At 47.5% G+C, this 20,565-nt stretch overlaps 1 protein-coding gene across 8 annotated transcripts; it reads left to right on the top strand.

Annotated features, from left to right (window-relative positions):
- The first annotated feature begins 813 nt into the window (after positions 1-813).
- ZNF554 (zinc finger protein 554) lies at positions 814-20,565 on the top strand. Of its 8 annotated transcripts, none has more exons than XM_085013325.1 (7): positions 4,633-4,692; positions 6,418-6,614; positions 7,074-7,186; positions 10,594-10,664; positions 14,205-14,331; positions 17,043-17,234; positions 19,152-20,565. In XM_085013325.1, the coding sequence occupies exons 3-7, from the start codon at positions 7,102-7,104 to the stop codon at positions 20,333-20,335; spliced, it is 1,659 nt and encodes a 552-aa protein (XP_084869451.1). In that variant the 5' UTR covers positions 4,633-4,692; positions 6,418-6,614; positions 7,074-7,101; the 3' UTR covers positions 20,336-20,565. The 8 variants fall into 8 exon arrangements, with proteins under 8 accessions (XP_084869456.1, XP_084869451.1, XP_084869452.1 ...); XM_085013326.1 differs by having other exon boundaries at positions 4,633-4,705; XM_085013328.1 differs by lacking the exon at positions 7,074-7,186.

Raw genomic sequence — 20,565 nt, 5'->3', positions numbered from 1 at the left:
ACTGCTGTTTGTCCAGCCGCACAGGGACCCAGGCTCAGGTCCTTAGGTGGGAAGGGGCAGCGGTGCAGCTGTCACCGGGGTTGAGTGTGGGCAGGTGCCACATCTTAGATGTTCTGCCATCCCCTTCCAGGTTCTGACAGGATCCCTGCCAATTGGGGCTCTCGCTCTCCTCACCACCTCCCCCCCCGCCCCTCCTACTTGAACAAGAAAGGAAAACTTTGTAAAAGTTTTGGGCAGGTCCTGCCCTGTGTCCCCAGGCTGAGGGAAGGGGAGAATGGCCGGGCCCTTCCCAGATGAGAACCAGCACAACCGCTCCCCTTATCCCTGCCTCACCCCCATCTGAGCAGGGTTGGGCCCCAGATGTCCTGGAGGGCTGTGTATTCTCGGCTCTGGCACAGCTGGCGGGGTGGGGGAGTCAACCGGGCCCCAGGTGTCTTGGAGGCTGTGTATTCTCAGCTCTTGGCACAGCTGGTGGGGTGGGGGACACCCTAGAGAATTGCAGATTAAAACCACAACAATACATCCATCAGAAGGTCTAAAATTAGTACTTTTACCAGTGGAACGACTTGTACCTCATGAAGCTTCAGGCACATCCACCAAAGATGCTGTTCCATTTGTACAATAGAAGACTCCACAGCAAGGACAGGACACACCATATGCAGAGCTGGGCTGCCTGCGGGGAGGACTCTCACAGACGTTCAGTGAATGAAGCCAGAACAAAAGGGGATGAGCTATAAGCTTAACTTGTCTCTGAAGTTCAAGAACAGGCAAAAAACTCACTGATAGGCTCTTCCCAAAGTGAAACATGGAATTCCCATCTGACCTAGCAATTCCACACCTGAATATAAGCCCCAAAGAACTGAAAGCATTTTCCCCTCAAATAGCAAATCTCAGCCGACTCAGGGCCAGGGCTGCCAGGGCCCCAGTTCTTGGCAGCGTTTGTTTTGCACATTCAGATGTTGCAGCCGAAATCCAGAGAGGAGGAAGGACAGAGGCAGAATGCATGTTCCAGGTTTGTCCTTTCTTTCTTTCTTTTTTTTTTTTTTTTTGTCTTTTTCTAGGGCTGCACCTGTGGCATATGGAAGTTCCCAGGCTAGGGGTGGAATCAGCTGTAGCTGCCGGCCCATGCCACATCAATGCAGGATCCAAGCCGCATCTGGCACCTACACCACACGACGCTGGGTCCTTAACCCACTGATCAGGCCAGGGATCAAACCCGAGTACTAGTTGGGTTTGTTTACCACAGAGCCACCATGGGAACTCCCTGTCTTTCTTTTCTTTTCCAATCAGGAAAACAGTTGTTTTTCCAGCAGCATCATCCACTAGGCATCTGCTAACTCTGTTGGTGGAATTTGATAGCATGTGCCTCTCAGCTGAGGGGTGTACGTGAGGGTGTCAATGACAGGGATGTCTCCAGTGGCTGCCGTGAGGGCAGTTTCCATGAGACAGGAGGAGGGAAGCCTGGTTGCAGGGGAAGCAGATTAGCTCAAGACCAGGACGGGAGGGAGGGCAGGGATGAGTAGCCTGGGCTGCCATCCTTCTCAGTTTTAGTTTCTACCCCGTCAAATGTTGCTGCTCTCTGGCCCCAGCAGGAAAGTAAAGGGGAGAGGATTTGGAAAAACCCCAGGGCTTTTGCACTTGCTTTCCTTTGTATATGTGTGTTTGTGGCTCTCATCTCTTTCCCCCCCACCCCTCATCTTTTTTTTCTCGGCATCCATGGCATGCGAGGATTCCTGGGTCAGGGATGGAAGCTGTACCACAGCTATAACAGAGTCTCAGTAGTAACAACACCGGATCTTTAACCTGCTAAGCTACAAGGGAACTCTCCCTCCCTCCTTCATGCCCCTACTCAAATGTCAAATCCTCCAAAAGTTCTTCCAGGATATTGCTGGGTACAATTACACTTTATTTTCTTTACCTTCTCACATGCATCACATCTGAGCCTATGACATATTTACTTGTGCATCTGTTTTCTTTGACCCTCCCACCCCACGTCTGGGTTCATTGCAGCATCCCTCTGCAGCAAGCCTGTTGTCAGCCAGTAGGAGTCATTCGGTATGTGCAGAATCAATGGAGCAACGAAGCAGACTGCAGTACTGGGTGTGCCCAGCAGGTGGCAAAGCGTCACTGCAGGTTGCCCTTCAAGACTCATCCAGTAGGTACCTGGATGGAAGCTATTCTAAGACGTAGGACAGATGTCTTGATCTCCTGGACCAGTGCCAGAGAAATACAGTATGAGCTGTGTGTCACTTTAAGTCTAGTGACCAAGTGGATGGAAGCAGTTGAGAGTAACTGTTGTATTGAATTAAACACAAGCATCGTTTCAAAGTGTTATCACTATAAAAAGCTATTAATGAGGAGTTCCCATTGTGGCTCACCAGATTAAGAACTTGGCTAGTATCTGTGAGGATGTGGGTTTAATCCCTGGACTCACTCTGGGTTAAGGATATGGCGTTGCTCTGAGCTGTGGTGTAGGTTGCAGATGTGGCTCAGATCCAGCATTGCTGTGGCTGTGGTGTAGGTTGGCAGCTGCAGCTCTGACTCAACCCCTAGCCTGGGAATTTTTAGGTCCACCCTAAAAAGAAAAAAAGGGAAAAAAAAACTATTAATGAAATATTTTATACTATTTTTCTTTCCTAAAGGCCTTAGAAACCAGTGTCATATTTCACAGCAAAGTTCAGTGTGGGGAATAGTCACATTTCAAGATGCACTAGCACTTTCTGTAATGGACAGTGTGTTACTGGACCAAAAGATGAAAGGTGAGACGCCTCAAGTTTGAAGGCTGTCTGTGGACACTGGACCTAGCCAGGGCGTGGAAAGAAAGCTGTTTGGTCACTCCCTGGGTCCTGCTTCCTCTGTGTTATCACGTGACTGTGCCAGTAAAGCCCATGTCTCCAACCCAGAGTGGAAGAGGTCTTCCTTCTTGGCGGGATCCCCACTGGTAACCTCACCAAGTCACTAGATGGAAGATAGAGTGAACCTGTTTCACTGATGATGTGATAAGCACTTGCTTAACCCCAGGACCACAGCTCTCTCTTTTCTACTAAGGGAGATGACAAATTTCCTCCTTCAAAGAGGAGTTTGAGTAGGGCATTCTTTTACTGGTAGCCACAAACTACAATCAAGCACGACTGAATATTTTATCAGTTACCTAAAGGAACTGACCCAGAATGATGCCTCTAGAAAGGGTTAGATGAAATCAGGGGCCGAGGCTTGATAAAAGCTACAAGGAACCCCTGTTTATCTGCTGAATGAAAGGCAGAGGATGAAAAGACAACTGATACAGTCATTACCAAAATAATACATTTCTTAGGCAGAAGATGTTTTCTTTTTTTTTTTTTTTTGGCTTTTTGCCATTTCTTGGGCTGCTCCCGAGGCATGTGGAGGTTCCCAGGCTAGGGGTCCAATCAGAGCTGTAGCCACCTGCCTACGCCAGAGCCACAGCAACATGGGATCCGAGCCGCATCTGCAAACCTACACCACAGCTCACAGCAACGCTGGATCGTTAACCCACTGAGTAAGGGCAGGGATCAAACCTGCAACCTCATGGTTCCTAGTCAGATTCGTTAACCACTGAGCCACGATGGGAACTCTGCAATGTACCTTCTTAAAAGAACCTTTTTTTCTGAACTCTGCAAAGGGTCATTGTGACTTACTGCTTGGTGCTTTGTATGTGCTTTCCTAAACCATGCTGTTATCTTTGGTGAGCTTTATGTACAACGTCAGTATGTCATTTTGACGTGTGATCCTTTGTCTTGAAAACATACGTGTATGTGCCTTAGACTTTTAATAGTCGGCGCAGTTCTCAGAGGTGAGTATCTATCGTCCAGGTTGAAAGGCTCAGTTTGGCTGGAATAAAATTCCCTTCTTCTCGATTGTTAATTGAACTTCTGTAGACAGGTAGAAAGATGGTACATTATATTAATTCCAGTAGACCTTGTGCTTTTTGCCGACCTGGGTTCTTGGTGAGTAAAAAAAGTAACAGGAGTTCCCATTGTGTCCCAGAGGAAAGGAACCCAACTAGTATCCATGAGAACTCGGGTCAATCCCTGGCCTTGCTCAGTGGGTTAAGGATCCTCCGTTGCCCTGAGCTGTGGTGTAGGTTGCAGACGTGGCACGGACCTGGTGCTGCCCGTGGTGTAGGCGGGCAGCTACAGATCAGTTGGACCCAGGATCCAGCGTTGCTGCACCTGTGGCTTAGGTAGCAACTGCTGCTTGGATCTGATCTGGGGGAATTGCATATGCTGCTGGAGGGCTAAAAACAACAACAACAACAACAAAAAAACTACTGACCTATAATATATTAATAAGTAGTCTTATTAATAGAACATTAACGTAAATAACATTAATATTACTAATAAAAGTATACAATGCCTTACACATTTGTTACTGTGTTAGATTAATAGTTATTGTTTCAATGTCAAATAGCTCAGACATCGAGCTGCGCATGCGCCTCATCTGCTTAGGAAGCGTGCGGATGCGCCTGGGGCTGGAGGACGTGCTGGGCTGCTGGAGGCATCTCAGTCCTGCGGAGACACTGCCCTCCCATAGAGGGCGCGGAGACAAAACTCGCGGCCCTCAGAGGAACCGGGAACCCAGAGCCTTATGGGACTTGCAGTTCACGGCCTCGGCGGTGCGCATGTGCACTGCCGAGTCCGTCCTGGGCGTGCGTCCGGGGGCGGCGGCCGAGGCGTGAGTTAACAGGGTGCGACGAAGGGGGGCGCGGGTGGGCGGAGTGGTGAGGGGTCAGCTAGACTATCTGCAGTTAGCGCCTCCGCACGGCGGAACCGGGGTGCTGGGTTCTGTGTCACCTGCGACCGCACCTGGGGTCGCAGCACTCGAGCACCTCTGGTCCAGGCCGCGCAGCCGTGATGCTTGCCAACCCTGAGCCTGGCCCGTGGGGCAGCGCGGGTAGATAGGGCGGCGGGGTCTGGAGCAGGGTCCCGGGAGGGAGGGGTGGCCCCGGGTGTTCCCCTTGGCGTTTGCTGCACCTGTCACTCTTCAGAGGGCAAAGGAGAGTTAGAGAGGTCGGGCAGCTTGCCCAGGGCCGCCCAGCACCCGTCAATGCAAAGTCTAAGTCCTACCCTATGAAAATGCCCCTGGATGAAAGGTCCGTGGGGCAAACTCAGTTATGAAGTGAATGGAGCTCCCAGAGATCGAAAGTCAAAGGGAAACCAAATGCCCAGAATTCTGAGTGTAGACTCATATGGGCGCTTGGACAAACCAGGGCGGGTCTCACCTGAGATGGTTCTGCCTCCCACCACTGGGGACACGGGGACCGCGTCTGGGCACATCACACTGGGGATGCTCCTGGCTTTGGGTGGGGCCAGAGAAGCTGCTCCACACCCCACAACGCCCAGGACGGCCCCTGAGAATGATCCAGCCCTAGTGTTGGCGGTGCCAACGGGAAGAGACCAGGGCTTACACCTCAGCATTGTGATTCTAGTGATAAGATATCCACTGACTCCCACACGCATCTGCTCAGGAGTGAGGAGGCAGCTGACCATTCTGCCAATGTCCCAACGACAAGCTCAAGGACCTGTCCCTTCCCCCTGGGGTTGCTTTCATTTTTCGCTGCCGGGAAGCCCACATTGGGCCTTCCCTGATGGAGGAAGAATGAGTTTCAGTGGTCTCAACACTGAAAGGGAAGACTCTGAGCCAGGTGCCACAGGCCTGGGTGAATGAGAACCTGACGGGGTCACTGACACCAACCATAAGGGAGGGAATCACATGACCATCCAGGGGTGGGAGATGATTGGTCTGGAAAGAGCTCCTGGACCCATTGCCCTGAACTGTAAAGTCAAGTCGGGAGAGCAGAGACATCAAGGTGTCAAGAGTGCCCTGCACCCTCTGAGGGCTCCAGGGGAGGATCCTTCCTGCCTCCTCAGGCCTCTGGTGGTAGCTTTCAGCCCTTGGTGTCCCTTGGCTTGCAATTGCATCATCCCAGTATCTGCCTCTGTTGTCACATGGCCTCTCCCTATTTGTCTGTGTCTCTTTTAAGGACACCAGTAATATTGGGGATGAAGGATGCTCTCTACTCCAGTATGACCTCATCTTAACTAATTACATCTGCAAAGATCCTGTTGGCAAATTAGGTGCCATTCACAGCTGCTGGGGGGTCAGGACTTGAGCATATCTTGTTTGGGTGACATGAATCAGCCCACGGCAGTCATCACCAGAAGTGCTCCTTGAAGTAAAGTATTCTGTGTCTTGAAGAGGCATCTGCACCCTCAACTGTGGGGCATGGCGGGGCTCAGCAGTCTGCACCCACAGCTCCAACCACAGGGAGTCAGAGCCAGCTCTCAGGGAAAGAATTTGCATCAGATTCCCTCCCCTCTGGAACTTGGTAAAAGCTATCATTTTTAGATATTTAAACTTTTGTACTTTTTTGTTTGTTTTTGTCTTTTGTCTTTTTAGGGACGAACCCTCAGAATGTGGAGATTCCCAGGCTAGGTGTCGAATCCGATCTATAGCTGCTGGCCTACACCAGAGCCACAGCAACGCTGGATCCAAGCTGTGTCTGCGACCTACACCACAGCCCACAGCAACACCGGATCCTTAACCCACTGAGCAAGGCCAGGGATTGAACCTGAGTCCTCGTGGATACTAGTCAGGTTTGTTAACCACTGAGCCATGACAGGAACTCTTTTTGTACTGTTTTATCTCAATTTTATTTCATACTCTGTAAGAGAAGCTGACTGCAGTTCATGTTTTCCTTTGTATTTTCATAATTCCAGGTGATAGCACTTGGTGTCTATCCTTGCTGGCTTTTGCTATATATTTATACATATGTGTGTATATATGTGTATTATATCTATAGATGAGCATAATATTGTTTTGATTTTATTATTCCTTTTGTGACAGCATTATGAGATATAATTCACATACTGTACAATTCATTCTTTCAAAGTATGAAATGTAATGGTTTATTATAGTATATTCACAGAGTTGTGCAACCATTATGTCTCTCTAACTCTGGAACATTCCATCACCCCAGAAAGAAGTCCTGTCCCCATTACAGTCACTCCCCCACCCCAGTTCCTGACAACCAGGAACCCACTCTCTCCCTGCAGATGTGCTTGTTCTGGACGTTTCCCATCCATGGAATCCCACACCGTGTGTCCTTCTGTGTCTGCTTCTCTCACTGAGCATCGTGGTCTCAAGGTCCATCCATGTGGTAGCGAGTGTAGGTGCTTGTCTCCTTTTCGTGGTCAAATAATTTCCCACTATATTGATGTTGTATGTGGTGTTTATCCATTCTTTACTTGATGGCCTTTTGGGTTGTTTCTACCTTTTCACCGTTGTGGGTTATGCTGCTGTGAACATGGGTGTGTAGGTTTTTTTGTGGATGTGTCTTTTTTTCCCCCCAATTTTTTTAGGTAGATACTAGGAGTAGAACTGAGTCTTATGGAAACTGTAACCATTTGAGGAACTGCCAGACTTTTTTTTTTTTTTTTCTTTTTAGGGCCCCACCTGCAGCATATGGAAGCTCCCAGGCTGAGTTGGAGCTACAGCTGCTGACCTACGCCACAGTCACAGCAACTCGGGATCCGAGCTGCGTCTGCGACCTACACTACAGCTCATGGCAACGCTGGATCCTTAACCGGCTAGGCAAAGCCAGGGATCGGAACCCAAATCCTTCTGGCTCCTAGTCGGGTTTGTTAACTAGTGACCCACAAAGGGAACTCCCCAGACTTTTTTTTAGGGCTACACATGACATATTGAAGTTCCCCGGCTAGGGGTCAAATTAGAGCTGCAGCTGGGGGCAATGCCAGACCCTTAACCCACTGAGTGAGGCCAGGGATTGAACCTGCATCCTCACAGACACTATGTCAGGTTCTTAACCCGATGAGCCCCAACAGGAACTCTAGATGAACTGCCAGACTTTTTTACAGTGGCTGCAACATTTTCCATTCCCACTTGCATTGCATGGGGGTTCCATTTTCTTCCCATCCTTGGCAACACTCATTATTGTCTTTTTTTTTTTTTTTTTTTTTTTGTGGCTGTGATCTTGGCATATGGAAGTTCCTGGGCCAGGGATTAAACCTGAGCCTCAGCAGTAACCTGAGCCACAGCAGTGACAATGCTGGATCCTTGACTCACTGCACCACCAGGAAACTCCTTGTCTGTCTTTTTGGTTCTAGCCATTCTGAAGGTGAGGTGCTATCTCCCTGTGGTTTTGATTTGCCCACTAACTCTGACGGTTAGTGATGTTGAGCCTCTTTTCATGTGCTTATTGCCCATCTGTATAGTGTCTTTGGAGCCTTGTCTCCTCTTTAACTGAGATTTTTATTTTAAAATCATTTTACTTTTTCTTTTTCTTTTTTTGTCTTTTTGTCTTTTCAGGGCCGCACCCACGGCATATAGAGGTTCCCAGGCTGGGGGTCGAATCGGAGCTGCAGCCACCGACCTACACCAGAGCCACAGCAACGCAGGATCCGAGCCACACCTGCACCCTATACCATAGCTCACGGCAATGCCAGATGCTTAACCCACTGAGCAAGGCCAGGGATCGAACCAACAACCTTGTGGTTCCTAGTCGGATTTGTTTCTGCTGCGCCACGATGGGAACTCCAATCATTTTACATTTATAGAAGAGTTGCTGGGATGGCATAGAGACTTCCTACATAGTTCCCACAGCTTCCCTTTGGGTAGTGTTCTCAGCCGTTTGTTTTTTTTTTTAAATTATCACCCCCTTTTTAGTCATTTTTCCCCCTAATCCCCTTTCCCGTGAAACTCTTTTTTGGGAGGAGGCTACTATTTTTTTTTTGAACTTTAAATTTTGATTGATTATAGACTCATAAGAAGTTGCAAACTCAGGGCCGAGTCCCAGGTACCATTCCCCAGCCTTCGCCTTGGTCGCAGCTCTATAACTATGGAACCAGAAGGCGAGGTTTTCGCTGAAGTGACTGAGCAGGGTTTTAGCAAATTGGGTTATGCAGAGATGAACAAAGTTCTCAGGAGCCCAAAGGTCAAGGCCAAGTTGGGATGAGGGCTCAGAGGGGCTGAACAACATTTGGTCATGGACAGGAGTCCCGAGTTGCGGAATCAGCACAGCCCAGATCCAGCCTGAGCTCCTTCCTGGAAGGAAGGGAGTCCCCTGGGTCTGGGGGGACTTCAGAATTCCCCGCAGGCATTCAGGACCGCATGCTCCTGTTTCTCCTAAGGTGGGACGGGCCTGTCTAGGTCCTTCCTACTATAGTGTGAAGCAGAAAGGTCTCGAGGAGAAGAGAGGAGGGTGGGAGAGGGAGCCAGCCATGGGAAGGGGGAGGTGAATCTGATTGATGCAGGGGCGGGGACACCTCAGGGGTCTGAACTGAGCCTTCCAGGGATGTGGGCCTGGGAGGTCGTTCTGGGTTGAGCTGTGTCCTCCCCCCAAAAATTCATGTCCACCTGGAAACTCTGAATGTGACCTTATTTGGAAATAGAGCCTTTGTAGTTGTAATCAGTTAAGATGAGGTCATACTGGAGTTGTGTCAGGCGTTGGGGGGGGCGTGTCCATATAAGAAGAAGGGAGAGGGAGGTCCGTGGTGGCTCAGTCCGTTAGGGATCCAGCATTGTCATTGCCATGGCTCGGGTTCAACCCCTGGCCTGGGAACTTCTGTACACTTCGGGAGTAGCCAAAAAAAAAGAGAGAGAGAGACAGAGAAGTTCCCGTTGTGGCTGAGCGGGTTAGGAAACTCGACTAGTATCCATGAGGATGTGGGTTTGTTCCCTGGCCTCACTCAGTGGGTTAAGGATTCGGCATTGCTGCATAGGCTGCAGATGAGGCTCCCATCTGGCGTTGCTGTGGCTGTGGTGTAGGCTGGCAGCTACAGCTCCGATTTGACCCGTAGCCTGGGAACTTCCATGTGCCACGAGTTTGGCCCTAAAAAAAAAAAATTAAAAAAAGAGAGAAACAGAGAGATGATGGCTATGTGAAGGGGAGGCAGAGACTGGAGTGATGGGGCCGCAGAAACTGGAAGAGGCAGGAAGGACCCTCCCCTGGAGCCTTAGGATGGCCCTGCCACCCCACAGTCTTGGATTTCTGGCTTCCAGAACTAGGAGAAAGTTAATTCTGTTATTTTAAGCCCATTTATTTTAAGTGCATGGTCATTACAGCCTGCCCCCCCACCTCACCCCTGCCAGACGCTAATACCAAGTGCTTCACAGTAAAACTTGTGTGCTATTGGAGTTCCCATTGTGGCTCAGCGGAAATGAATTTGAGTAGCATCCATGAGGACACAGGTTCGATCCCTCGCCTCGCTCAGTGGGTTAAGGATCCGGTGTTGCTGGTGTAGGTTGCAGACTCAGCTTGGATCTGGCGTTGCTGTGGCTGTGGTGTAGGCTGGCAGCTACAGCTCTGATTCAACCCCTAGCCTGGGAACCTCCATATGCTGTGGGTGTGGCCCTAAGAAGACAAAACAAACAAAAACTTGTTTGCTACTAAGACTTTCAGTATCTTCATCTAGAAAATGGAGCCATTAAGACCCCTGGCCTGCCTGATTTCCATGACTGTCCTCTGTGTGTGGGGTCACCTCAAGTGCTATGGGGGTTCTGGGACCTGGGGACAAGGCTGGGTCTGGTCCTCACCCCGCCTTTCTCCTCCTGCAGCCCTGCCTGCCCAGGAATCTGCCTGCCCAGAGGAGAGGATGGCTGCTGGCTGCCTGCTTCCCTGGCAGCAGGTGAGTGGGAACTTCTACCTCCCCTGAACACACCCAGTGCTCCGGAGGGAGCACACCTGCTGTGTGAGAAATGAGGGAGGACTCCCCATGGGTGTCTGGGTCTAGGCACTGGGCTCCTCCTGGGAATAAGATGTGCACAAGGTCCCTGCAGGGGAGCTGTTCTTCCTGCTATCCCCCAGCACCTCTGGAGAACATGAAGATCCCAAAACTTCCTCTGTAGAGCAGGGAGGGGCTGCCCCAAGGCAACATCCTTTTTTTTTTTTTTTTTTTGGCCACAATTTAAAAATTGTGGTGAAATACACATAAAATTTGCCATCCCCACCATTTTTAAGTGCACAACACCGTGGCATTAAGCACATCCCCATCATTATCTCCAGAACTTTCTTATCCTCCCAAACTGAAACTCTGTCCCTATGAAACACTGACTCCCCCTCCCCTCCCGCAGCCCCTGACCCCACCATCTCCTTCCTGTCTCTGTGGGTCCGACTCCTCTAGGGACCTCCTGGGAGTGGAGTCAGACAGTGTTTGTCCTTCCATGTCTGGCTTCTCTCACTGAGCATCATTATTCTCCACATTGGAAAAACAGGGCCAATCCATAGTTCAGTTTCATTTCCCTTTGGAGAACAAGCCCTTTCTTGTGGAGCTTTGTAAGCACCCAGATGGTCCAGGCAGTGTCTGTGACATTCTCATTGTTTAGATCCCTTGCCCAGGTGTCTTGATTCTGCTCTGGTCCCTGATTCCAAGTCCTGGTAGCTGAACCTGTACCTGCTCTTAGGTCACTGTGGCTGAAACAGCCCATGTGCGCCAGGTTTCAGTCTGGAGCTTTGCGAAAAGCAGAGAAGTGCCCCACCAAGGCTTTTTTCCCCATTTTCCCCAATTGTTATGATTTCTCCATTATGAAATAATAACAATATATTTCTATAATTTATTATATCATAAAAATTTACCATAATACTATAATGATGATTTTTTTTTTTTGGTCTTTTTAGGGCCACACCCATGGCATATGGAGGTTCCCAGGCTAGGAACTGAATCAGAGCTGTACCCACTGGCCTACACCACAGCCACAGCAACTCCAGATCTGAGCCGCGACTGCAACCTACACCACAGCCCAGGGCAATGCCAGATCCTTAGCCCACTGAACAAGGCCAGGGATCGAACCTGAGTCCTCATGGATGCTAGTCAGATTCGTTTCTGCTGAGCCACTACGGGAACTCCTACTATAATGATTATATCGTAATATAAATATACTAATACACTTAATAAATACAAGCCAATAATATTTCATAATGATTTTTTTTGTTATACATCCCATGTAATAGCCATAAAATACAAAGCCATTAACTTTTTTCCCTTTTTATTTCCTTGCAAATTTACTCAAAACCTTGCAGCAAGTTAGCAGTTACAGGGTTAAGGTTAAAGCCTTGGGGAAGAAATGGGCTGGAATCTGGCAGCTATAGCCTCCAGGAGAAAAGGCAGCTTTTTCTGCTCTATTTAAAATGTTGCAGTAGCTCTGGGCACTCATTTAAGCTTTTTTCCGCCATCTAAGAGGAATGGGCCTGGGGGATGTTGAGTATGTTTGGTCCTTTCCACATTCCTCCTTGTAACTGTCTGGGCCCTGTTCTCCCAGAAGAGGGAAAAGACCAAAGGTGTCACCAGCACTTGCTTTTTTTTTTTAAATCTCACTTCAGTCAGAATGGCCCAAACCTGCCAGGGGATCCAGCATATCCACTTCTCTGGGATTGCATCTTTCATTGTCAAATTCCACCTAAAAAAAAAAAAAAAAAAAAATTCCCATTGTGGCTCAGCGGGTTAAGAACCTGATTAGTATCCAAGAGGATTCGGGTTCAATCTTTGGCCTCGCCCAGTGGGTTAAGGATTCAGCGTTTCGACAAGTTGCAGTGCAGGTCACAGACATGGCTCAGATCTAGCATTGCTGTGGCTGTGGCCTAGGCCAGGCAGCAGCAGCTCTGGGAACTTGCATATGCAGCAGGTGTGGCCTTAAAAAGAAAAAAAAAAAAAAAAAAACCCATTATCAAATTCCAGATAGCTTTTCCTTCTCAGGACAGTCTGCAGCCCCCACCTTCTAGGCACCAAACATTCGTCACCCACTAGCTGTCTACCCCTTTTTCTCTAACTCTGCTCCTCCTGAACAGGTAAGTCAGGGGCAGGGGACCAAACCCCACTCCCTGCTCCTCTGTGCCTTGTAACGTGGAAGTCCAGCTCTCTGGCACCCAAGAACTAGTCTCTGTGGACCCCATGTTTTGGATGAGGGCCTCATGGTCAGATGGATTGCTCCCTGTGGCTTCTGGGGTCTCTGGCTCTATCCACAGCAGAGGCCACAACCCATGAAAACTAATTATTTGGCCCTCAGGACAAGCTGCGAGGTTGTCCAGGAAAGGTCAGTAATATACCTGCCATCGCATGACCCTGGAACAGCCCAGCTGTGAATAAGAGAATAAAGGGGAGATTCTCAAATGGGCAGGGCATGCTCACAGCTCCAGAAGTTAGAATTATAGCCGAAACCCAGCCTCTGTCCACCAGCACCAATTAAGTCTTGGAGACAGAGTTTTGTATGAAGTGGAAAGAACAGCTTTATCACTTTGCCGGGCAAAGGAGGACACAAGCAGGCTAACACCTCAAAACTGTATCTTCTCTTGAGAGGGGAGAGCAAGAGGTCTTACAGGTTTAGCTTGAAAATCAGGCTGTTGATAAGGATTAGGGTGTCTGCATTCTTCTCCCTCCATAGGTAACCATTAGTAATAAGTCAGTGGCCAGGGCAGTACATAACATAATGGAGACTTTTAACTAGTTTTTAGCTGTAACAGTATTTCCTAATCATTAACTCTTAAGTCAGCCTTTTGAGACAGAAGGGAGGCTTGGGAGGCTAAAAGAAAAGGTTTTTGCTTCAAAACTCAAGGACCTAGGGTTTCTTGTACATGGTTTCAGAATCACTGGTTTAGGAGTTCCTGCTGTGGTTCAATGGGATTCGCTCAAACCCTGGCTGGGTACAGTGGGTTAAATATCCTGCATTGCTGCAGCTTTGGCGTAGGTTGCTGCTTCGGCTTCTGATCCCTGGCCCGGAACTCCATATACTGTGAGACGGTGAAAAAAGAAAAAAGAAAAAAAAAAAATCACCAGTTCAGGGAGTTTTGTAGTGCAGCAGGATTAAGGATCCAGTGTTGTCACTGCAGCAGCTTGGGTCTCTGCTGTGGCACGGATACCTTCCCTGGACCGGGAACTTCCACATGCTGCAGGTGCAGCCAAAAATAAAAAATATAAATCAACACATTACAAAAAAAAAAAAAAAAAAAAAAGAATCACCATTTCAGTAAGAAGTGGGGAAAACATTTCCATCAGGCCCCAGCATCCATCTGTCCCTCAGGCTGTAAGCCGATGACAGGTGGCCACCAGGTGCACCTGTGGAGTCTGACCTCTGGGTGCTCCAGTCCAGCTGTACTCCCTCTGGGCATGGTGTGGGCCGGGTGGGGGGCGTGTGGGGGGGCTCCTTTCTTGAACAGAACCGACATGGTATTTTAGGAAGTGGTAACCTTGGAGGATGTGGCTGTGTATTTCACCGTGGAGGAGTGGGAGCTACTGGACCCTGCTCAGAAGAGGCTCTACAGAGGTGTGATGCTGGAAATATGTGGGAACCTGGCCTCCGTGGGTAAGATCAGCCGTTCCTTCACGTGTTGGTCGGGTCATGTTTATTTAGCATCTACTATGCGTAAGAACTATGCTGGGAAGTGGGGGTTACTGGTGAGTGAGTAGGGTGTGGTTCCTGCCCTTGGGGGGCTTAGTCTGCTGGTTTTCCCAACACAAGGAATGGCCTGATTCCTTCAGTGGACAGCAGCCAGAGCAACCGCTGAAATGCATCTTAGATTAGGAGGATAACATCCCTGATTCCTCTTGGGAACAGAGTCAGGACATGTGTATACTCTCTGCCAAAGTGAAGAGCCAGGGTTTTTAAAAATTTTTTTAAATTGTTGGAGTTCCCATCGTGGCTCAGCAGAAAACTAATCTGACTAGCATCCATAAAGATGCAGGTTCGATCCCTGACCTCGCTCAGTGGGTTAAAGATCCAGCATTGCCTTGAGCTGTGGTGTAGGTCTCAGACTCGGCTCGGATCCTGTGCTCGGATCCTATGCTATGGCTGTGGCATAGGCTGGCAGCTACAGCTCTTATTTGACCCCTAGCCTGGAGATCTCCATATGCTGCAGGTGTGGCCCTAAAAACAAAAATAAATAAATAAAAATTTTAAATTGTGGTAAGGAGTTCCTGCTGTGGTTCAGCAGGTTGAGAACCTGACGTAGACTCCATGAGGATGCAGGTTCAATCCCTGGCCCAGCTCAGTGGGTTAAGGGTCCAGCATTGCTGCAAGCTGTGGTGTAGATCACAGATGCAGCTGGGATCCCACATTGCTGTGGCTGTGGCCTGGGCCCGCAGCTGCAGCCGCAATTTGACCCCTAGAAGGGAAACGTCCATTTGCCATGGGTGCAACCATAAAAAGAAAAAAATCATCTAAAATTGTGGTAAAATATATGTAGCATAAAATTTTTCCTTTGAATAATTTTTGAGTATACAATTCAGGGACATTAATTACATTCACATTGCCTTGCAGCCATCCTCATCATCCATCTCCAGAACTTTCTTATCTTCCCCAATTGAAACCGTCCCCATGAAACACTGACTCCCCATCCTGTCCCCCAGCTCCTGGCCCTTCCATCTATTTCCTGTCTCTGTGGATCTGACTCCTCTAGGGACCTCCTGGGAGTGGAATCAGATAGTCTTTGTCCTTCTGTGTCTGGCTTCTCTCACTGAGCATCACATCCTCAAGGTCCATCCATGTTGGAGTAGGTGTCAGAATCTCCTTCCAGTGTGTGGATGGACCATGTTGCGTTTATCCATCATCTATTGATGGACACTTGGGTTGTTTCCACCTTTTGGCTGCTGTGAATATCGTTCTACAGGTATCTCTTCTAGTCTTGCTTTCAGCTTGTATGTGTCTCTACCAGAAGCAGAATTGCTGGATTATATGGTGATTCTACGTTTAGCTTTTTGAGGAACCTCCAAACTGTTTTCCACAGCAGCTGCCCCATTTTTCATCCCCACTAGCAGAGTACAAGGGTTCCAATTTCTCCACATCCTCTCTGATACTTATCTTATGTTTGTTTGTTTGTTTTGTCCATTCTTGCAGCATGCAGAAATTCCTGGAACAGAGATTGACCCCACAGTACAGTAGTGACAATGGCGGATCCTTAACCTGCTTCACCACAAGGGAACTCCTGGTTTTTCTTTTAACAATTCTTCCTTCCTTCCTTCCTTCCTTCCTTCCTTTCTCTTTCTCTCTTTCTCCATCCATATGCACCCAGGGCATATGGAAGTTCTTGGGTCAGTAATCAAGTCCAAGCTGCAGCTGCAGCCTAAGTCACAGTTGCAGCAACACCAGATCCTTAACTCACTGTGTCACACTGGGAACTCCTTTTCCATTTTTTTTAAACCATAGTCATTTTAATATATGAAGTGGTATTCACTGTGGTTTTGATTTGCATCTCCTTAATGACTAATGATGTTGTGTTTCTCTTCATGTGTCTGTTGGCCATTTGTCTTTCTTCTTGGGGGAAATGTAAACCCACATTTTTAAAAACTCAGTGAATTTTATTACATTTATAGTTGTACAGCTATCATCACAACCCAGTTTTATAGCATTTCCACCCCCAAACCCCTAGCCCATCTCCCCACCTGTTTCCTTTGGAAACCATAAGGTTCTCAAAGTCTGTGAGTCTCTTCTGCAAAGGAGTTCATTGTGTCCCTTTTTTAGATTCCACATATAAGTGATAGCATATGACACTGGTGTCTCACTGTCTGACTAACTTCACTTAGTATGATAATTTCTGGGTCCATCCATATTGCTGCAAATGCCGTTATTTCTTTTCTTTTTATGGCTGAGTAATATTCCATTGTGTTTATGTACCACATCTTCTTTATGTACCCTTCTGTTGATGGAGATTTAGGTTGCTTCCATGACTTTGGCTCTTATATTTTGTGCGGCAGTGAAGCTTGGGGTACATGTGTCTTTTCGAGTCGTGGTTTTCTTTGGATAGATGCCCAGGAGTGGGATTGCTGGGGCAAATGGTAATTCTATTTTCAGTTTTTTGAGGAATCTCCATACTGTTTTCCATAGTGGTTGCACCAATTTAAATTCCCACCAAGAGTGTAATAGGGTTCCCTGTTCTCCACACCCTCTCCAGCACTTTTTTCAGATTATTTGATGATGGCCATTCTGACTGGTGTAAGGTAAACCCACATTTTTTAATCAGGAAAATAAAACCTTTAGCTTGGTCAGTGTGCCACCCCTCCTGTGTACTCTTCTTTCAGAAGCCTTGAGGAACTCAAGTCCTGAGATTGGCATTGAGGATGGCACAATATCCTCAGCACAAGCTTCCCAAGTCACCAGTCTCTCTCCATGGACAGCATATTCACTCTTTCGACCAGTGGTATCTTCCCACTTGGAGCAAGGAGAAGCCATGTGGACCATGGGGAAAGAAACCCTCCAAGCTTCCTGTTCAGGTAAGAACCAGGCAGATATGAGCTTTTGGGATGGGGCAGCGTCTGGGGACTTCAGTCAAAGACCCCTCCACAGAGGTCCTAATTTTCTAGGTAGGAGGCTGAGCTCCTTGGCTGTACTTTCCCGCATAACCTTCGCTTTGTCCTCTGGCAACTTCTCCTTTGGTGAACTAGCATCCACTGCCCCTGTTTCAGCACAGAGGAAAGAACATCCCCTTTCTTTCTAGAAGCCCTTCTACCTGTGTCCCCCATAACAGCTCTTCCCTCTCTGCTTTCTGGGTAATTCTTTCTCTCTGTCATTCTTCTTCCTTCTCCTTTCTAGAGCAGTTTCTTCTCCATTTACAATTCCCTCCCCAGCATACTGATCCATCTTCCCTTCACCTTGCCTTCCCCTGTATTCAAAGCTTTTTTTTGTTGTCGTTGTTGTCTTTTTAGGGCCGCAACCTTGGCATATGGAAGCTCTCAGGCCAGGGGCAGAATCAGAGCCATAGCTGCCGGCCTACACCACAGTCACAGCAACACCAGATCCCAGCCGTGTCTGCAGCCTACACCACAGCCCACGGCATTACTGAATCCCCAACCCACTCAGGGATCAAATCTGCGTTCTATTGGATGCTAGTCAGATTTGTTTCCGCTGAGCCATGACAGGAACTCTCCAAGGCTGTTTTTTTTATTTTTTTGTTTTTTGTTTTTTTTTTTTTTGGTCATTGAATTACTTCATTTATTTAAAAGTTTTTAAAATTGAAGTATAGGTGATTTATAATTTCTGCTTTTCAGCAAAGTGATTCAGTTATAAAATTATACATGCACACGTGCACACACACACACACACACACACACACACACACACACATTCTTTCTTTTTCCAGCATATGGAAGTTCCCCAGCTAGGGTTCGAATTGGAGCTGCAGCTGCCTATGCCATATCCGAGTCATGTCTGCAACCTACACCACAGCTCATGGCAACGCTGGATCCCCGACCCACTGAGCAAGGCCAGGGATCAAACCCAGATCCTCCTGATACTAGTCAGATTCATTTCCCCTGTGCCACAATGGGAACTCCCTTAAATTTAATTTCTATTTTATATTGGTATATAGTTGATTTACAATGTTGTGTTAGTTTTAGGTGTGCTACAAAGTGATTCAGCTATATATGCATACACACATATACTTATATCCGTTCTTTTTCAGATTCTTTTCCCGTATAGATTATTGCAGAATATGTTATCTTTTTTCCCCCTTTTTAGGGTCACACTTGTGGCATAGGGATATTCCCAGGCTAGAGGTCAAATGAGAACTGCACCTGCTGGCCTGTGCCACAGCCTAAGCAACTTGGTATCCTTAACCTACAGAGCAAGGCCAGGGATCAAACCCACATCCTCATGGATACTAGTTGGATTCTTAACCTCCTGAGCCATGATAGGAACTCCTATATACATTCTTTTTAAATATTCTTTTCCATTAGGTTTATCAAAGGACATTGGATATAGTTCTCTGTGCTATGCAATAGGACCTAGTTGTTTATCCCCTCCATGTATAGCATCTTGCAACTGCTAACCCCAACCTCATACTCCATCCCTCCCCAACCCCAACCCCCTTAGAAACCACAGTTCTGTTCTCTATGTCTGTGAGTTTGTTTCTATTCTGTAGACAAGTTCATTTGTGCCATATTTTAGATTCCACATATAAGTGACATCATATGGTATTTGACTTTCTCTTTATAACTTACTTCACTTAGTATGAGAATCTGTAGTTGCATCCATGTTGGTACAAATGGTATTATTTTGTTCTTTTTTATGGCTTAACAAAGCTTATGTTTGAACATGAATCCACACATGCCTTGTGTATGTTGGAAATACTTTTGTCCCATTGTTCTTAAGGTAGAAATCTCTTTGTCTCCCTCACCCTCAATTTCTTTCAGATTGGAAGACTAGACTGAAAAGCCAAGAGTCAATTTACAGGAAGGATGTTTTTGGGGAAGAACCACCTGGTACTGTGAATATTATAAAGCTCCCCAGAGAGGACTGGGGAGATGCTCAACTTGAGGAGAAGCATGAAGAGCCCCAGGGGCTTTTAAGACAAATGGGGTACCTCCAGATAGAGGCATTTACTCAAGAAAAGGCTACTGCCTGGCATGAATTTGGGGAAAACTGTAATCTCGGCTCAGACCCTGTTTTATCACAGAGAGGTTCTATAGGGAGACATTTCCATGACTGTGACTTAGCTATTGAGAGTTTGGCATCTGATCCATTCTTAAACTGTCATCAGATGGGATATGCAGACCAGAGACCCTGTGAAGGGAATGAAAGTGGAAGGGATCTCAGCCAAAATAATCACCCTTTTCAACATGGAAGAGTTCAAACAAGGGGGAAATCTGCCTGTGCAGAAAGTTGGAAATCATTTAATCAGGAGATGACACTTACCATACACGGCAGAATTAATACAATGGAGAAAGCCTATGAATGTCATCAGTGTGGGAAAGTCTTCAACCGGAGGCACTCCCTAAGTGAACATCAGAGGATTCACACAGGAGAGAGACCATATGAGTGTCAAGAATGTGGGCGAGCCTTTACCCACAGCTCAACCCTCACTCGACATCTGAGAACTCATACTGGAGAGAAGCCCTATTCGTGCAGTGAGTGTGGGAAAGCCTTCAACAGGATTTCATCTCTTACCCAACATCAGAGGATTCACACAGGGGAAAAGCCCTATGAGTGTAAAGACTGTGGGAAATCCTTCTGCCAGAGTTCTTATCTGATCTTGCACAAGAGGACGCATACAGGCGAGAAGCCCTATGAGTGTAATGAATGCAGAAAGGCCTTCAGTGACCGTTCTTCTCTTAATCAACACGAGCGGACGCACACTGGTGAGAACCCCTATGGGTGTCACCAGTGTGGAAGGGCCTTCAGCCAGAGGTCTTCCCTGGTTCGGCATGAGAGGACCCACACTGGGGAGAAACCATATCGCTGTAATGAATGTGGGAAAGCCTTCAGCCAGAGTTCTTCCCTTATCACACACCAGAAAACACACACTAGCCAGAAAACCTATAAAATAATTGATTGTGGGAAAGCTTTCTATCAGAGCAGCCATCTTGTTGGATGTTAGTGGTTGCATATGGCTTTACAAAGTACTGCTTATCGCTTTACCATTCAGACTTTGCTCCTCTGATGTACTCCTTGAGAAGAAGTAGGCTAAGTCCATATTATGGAAGGAAAGAACTGAGGTCAAGAGTTGAGAAAGGATCTTTTAATGGGGAGAAATAGTCATTGAACAATGCTCAATGAGCTCTGCCGTCTTGGAAAAGATTGGTAAATTAAATGGGATTTTGCTGAGAA

The sequence above is a fragment of the Sus scrofa genome, chromosome 2, assembly GCF_054392235.1.
Source record: "Sus scrofa isolate SSC_HxYL_T2T_F1_AM1 chromosome 2, Sscrofa_HxYL_maternal_Yorkshire_Landrace_v2.0, whole genome shotgun sequence".
Taxonomy (NCBI): Eukaryota; Metazoa; Chordata; class Mammalia; order Artiodactyla; family Suidae; genus Sus; species Sus scrofa.
The sequence above is the reverse complement of the archived record's forward strand: the minus strand, read 5'-3'. Positions and strand labels throughout refer to the sequence as shown.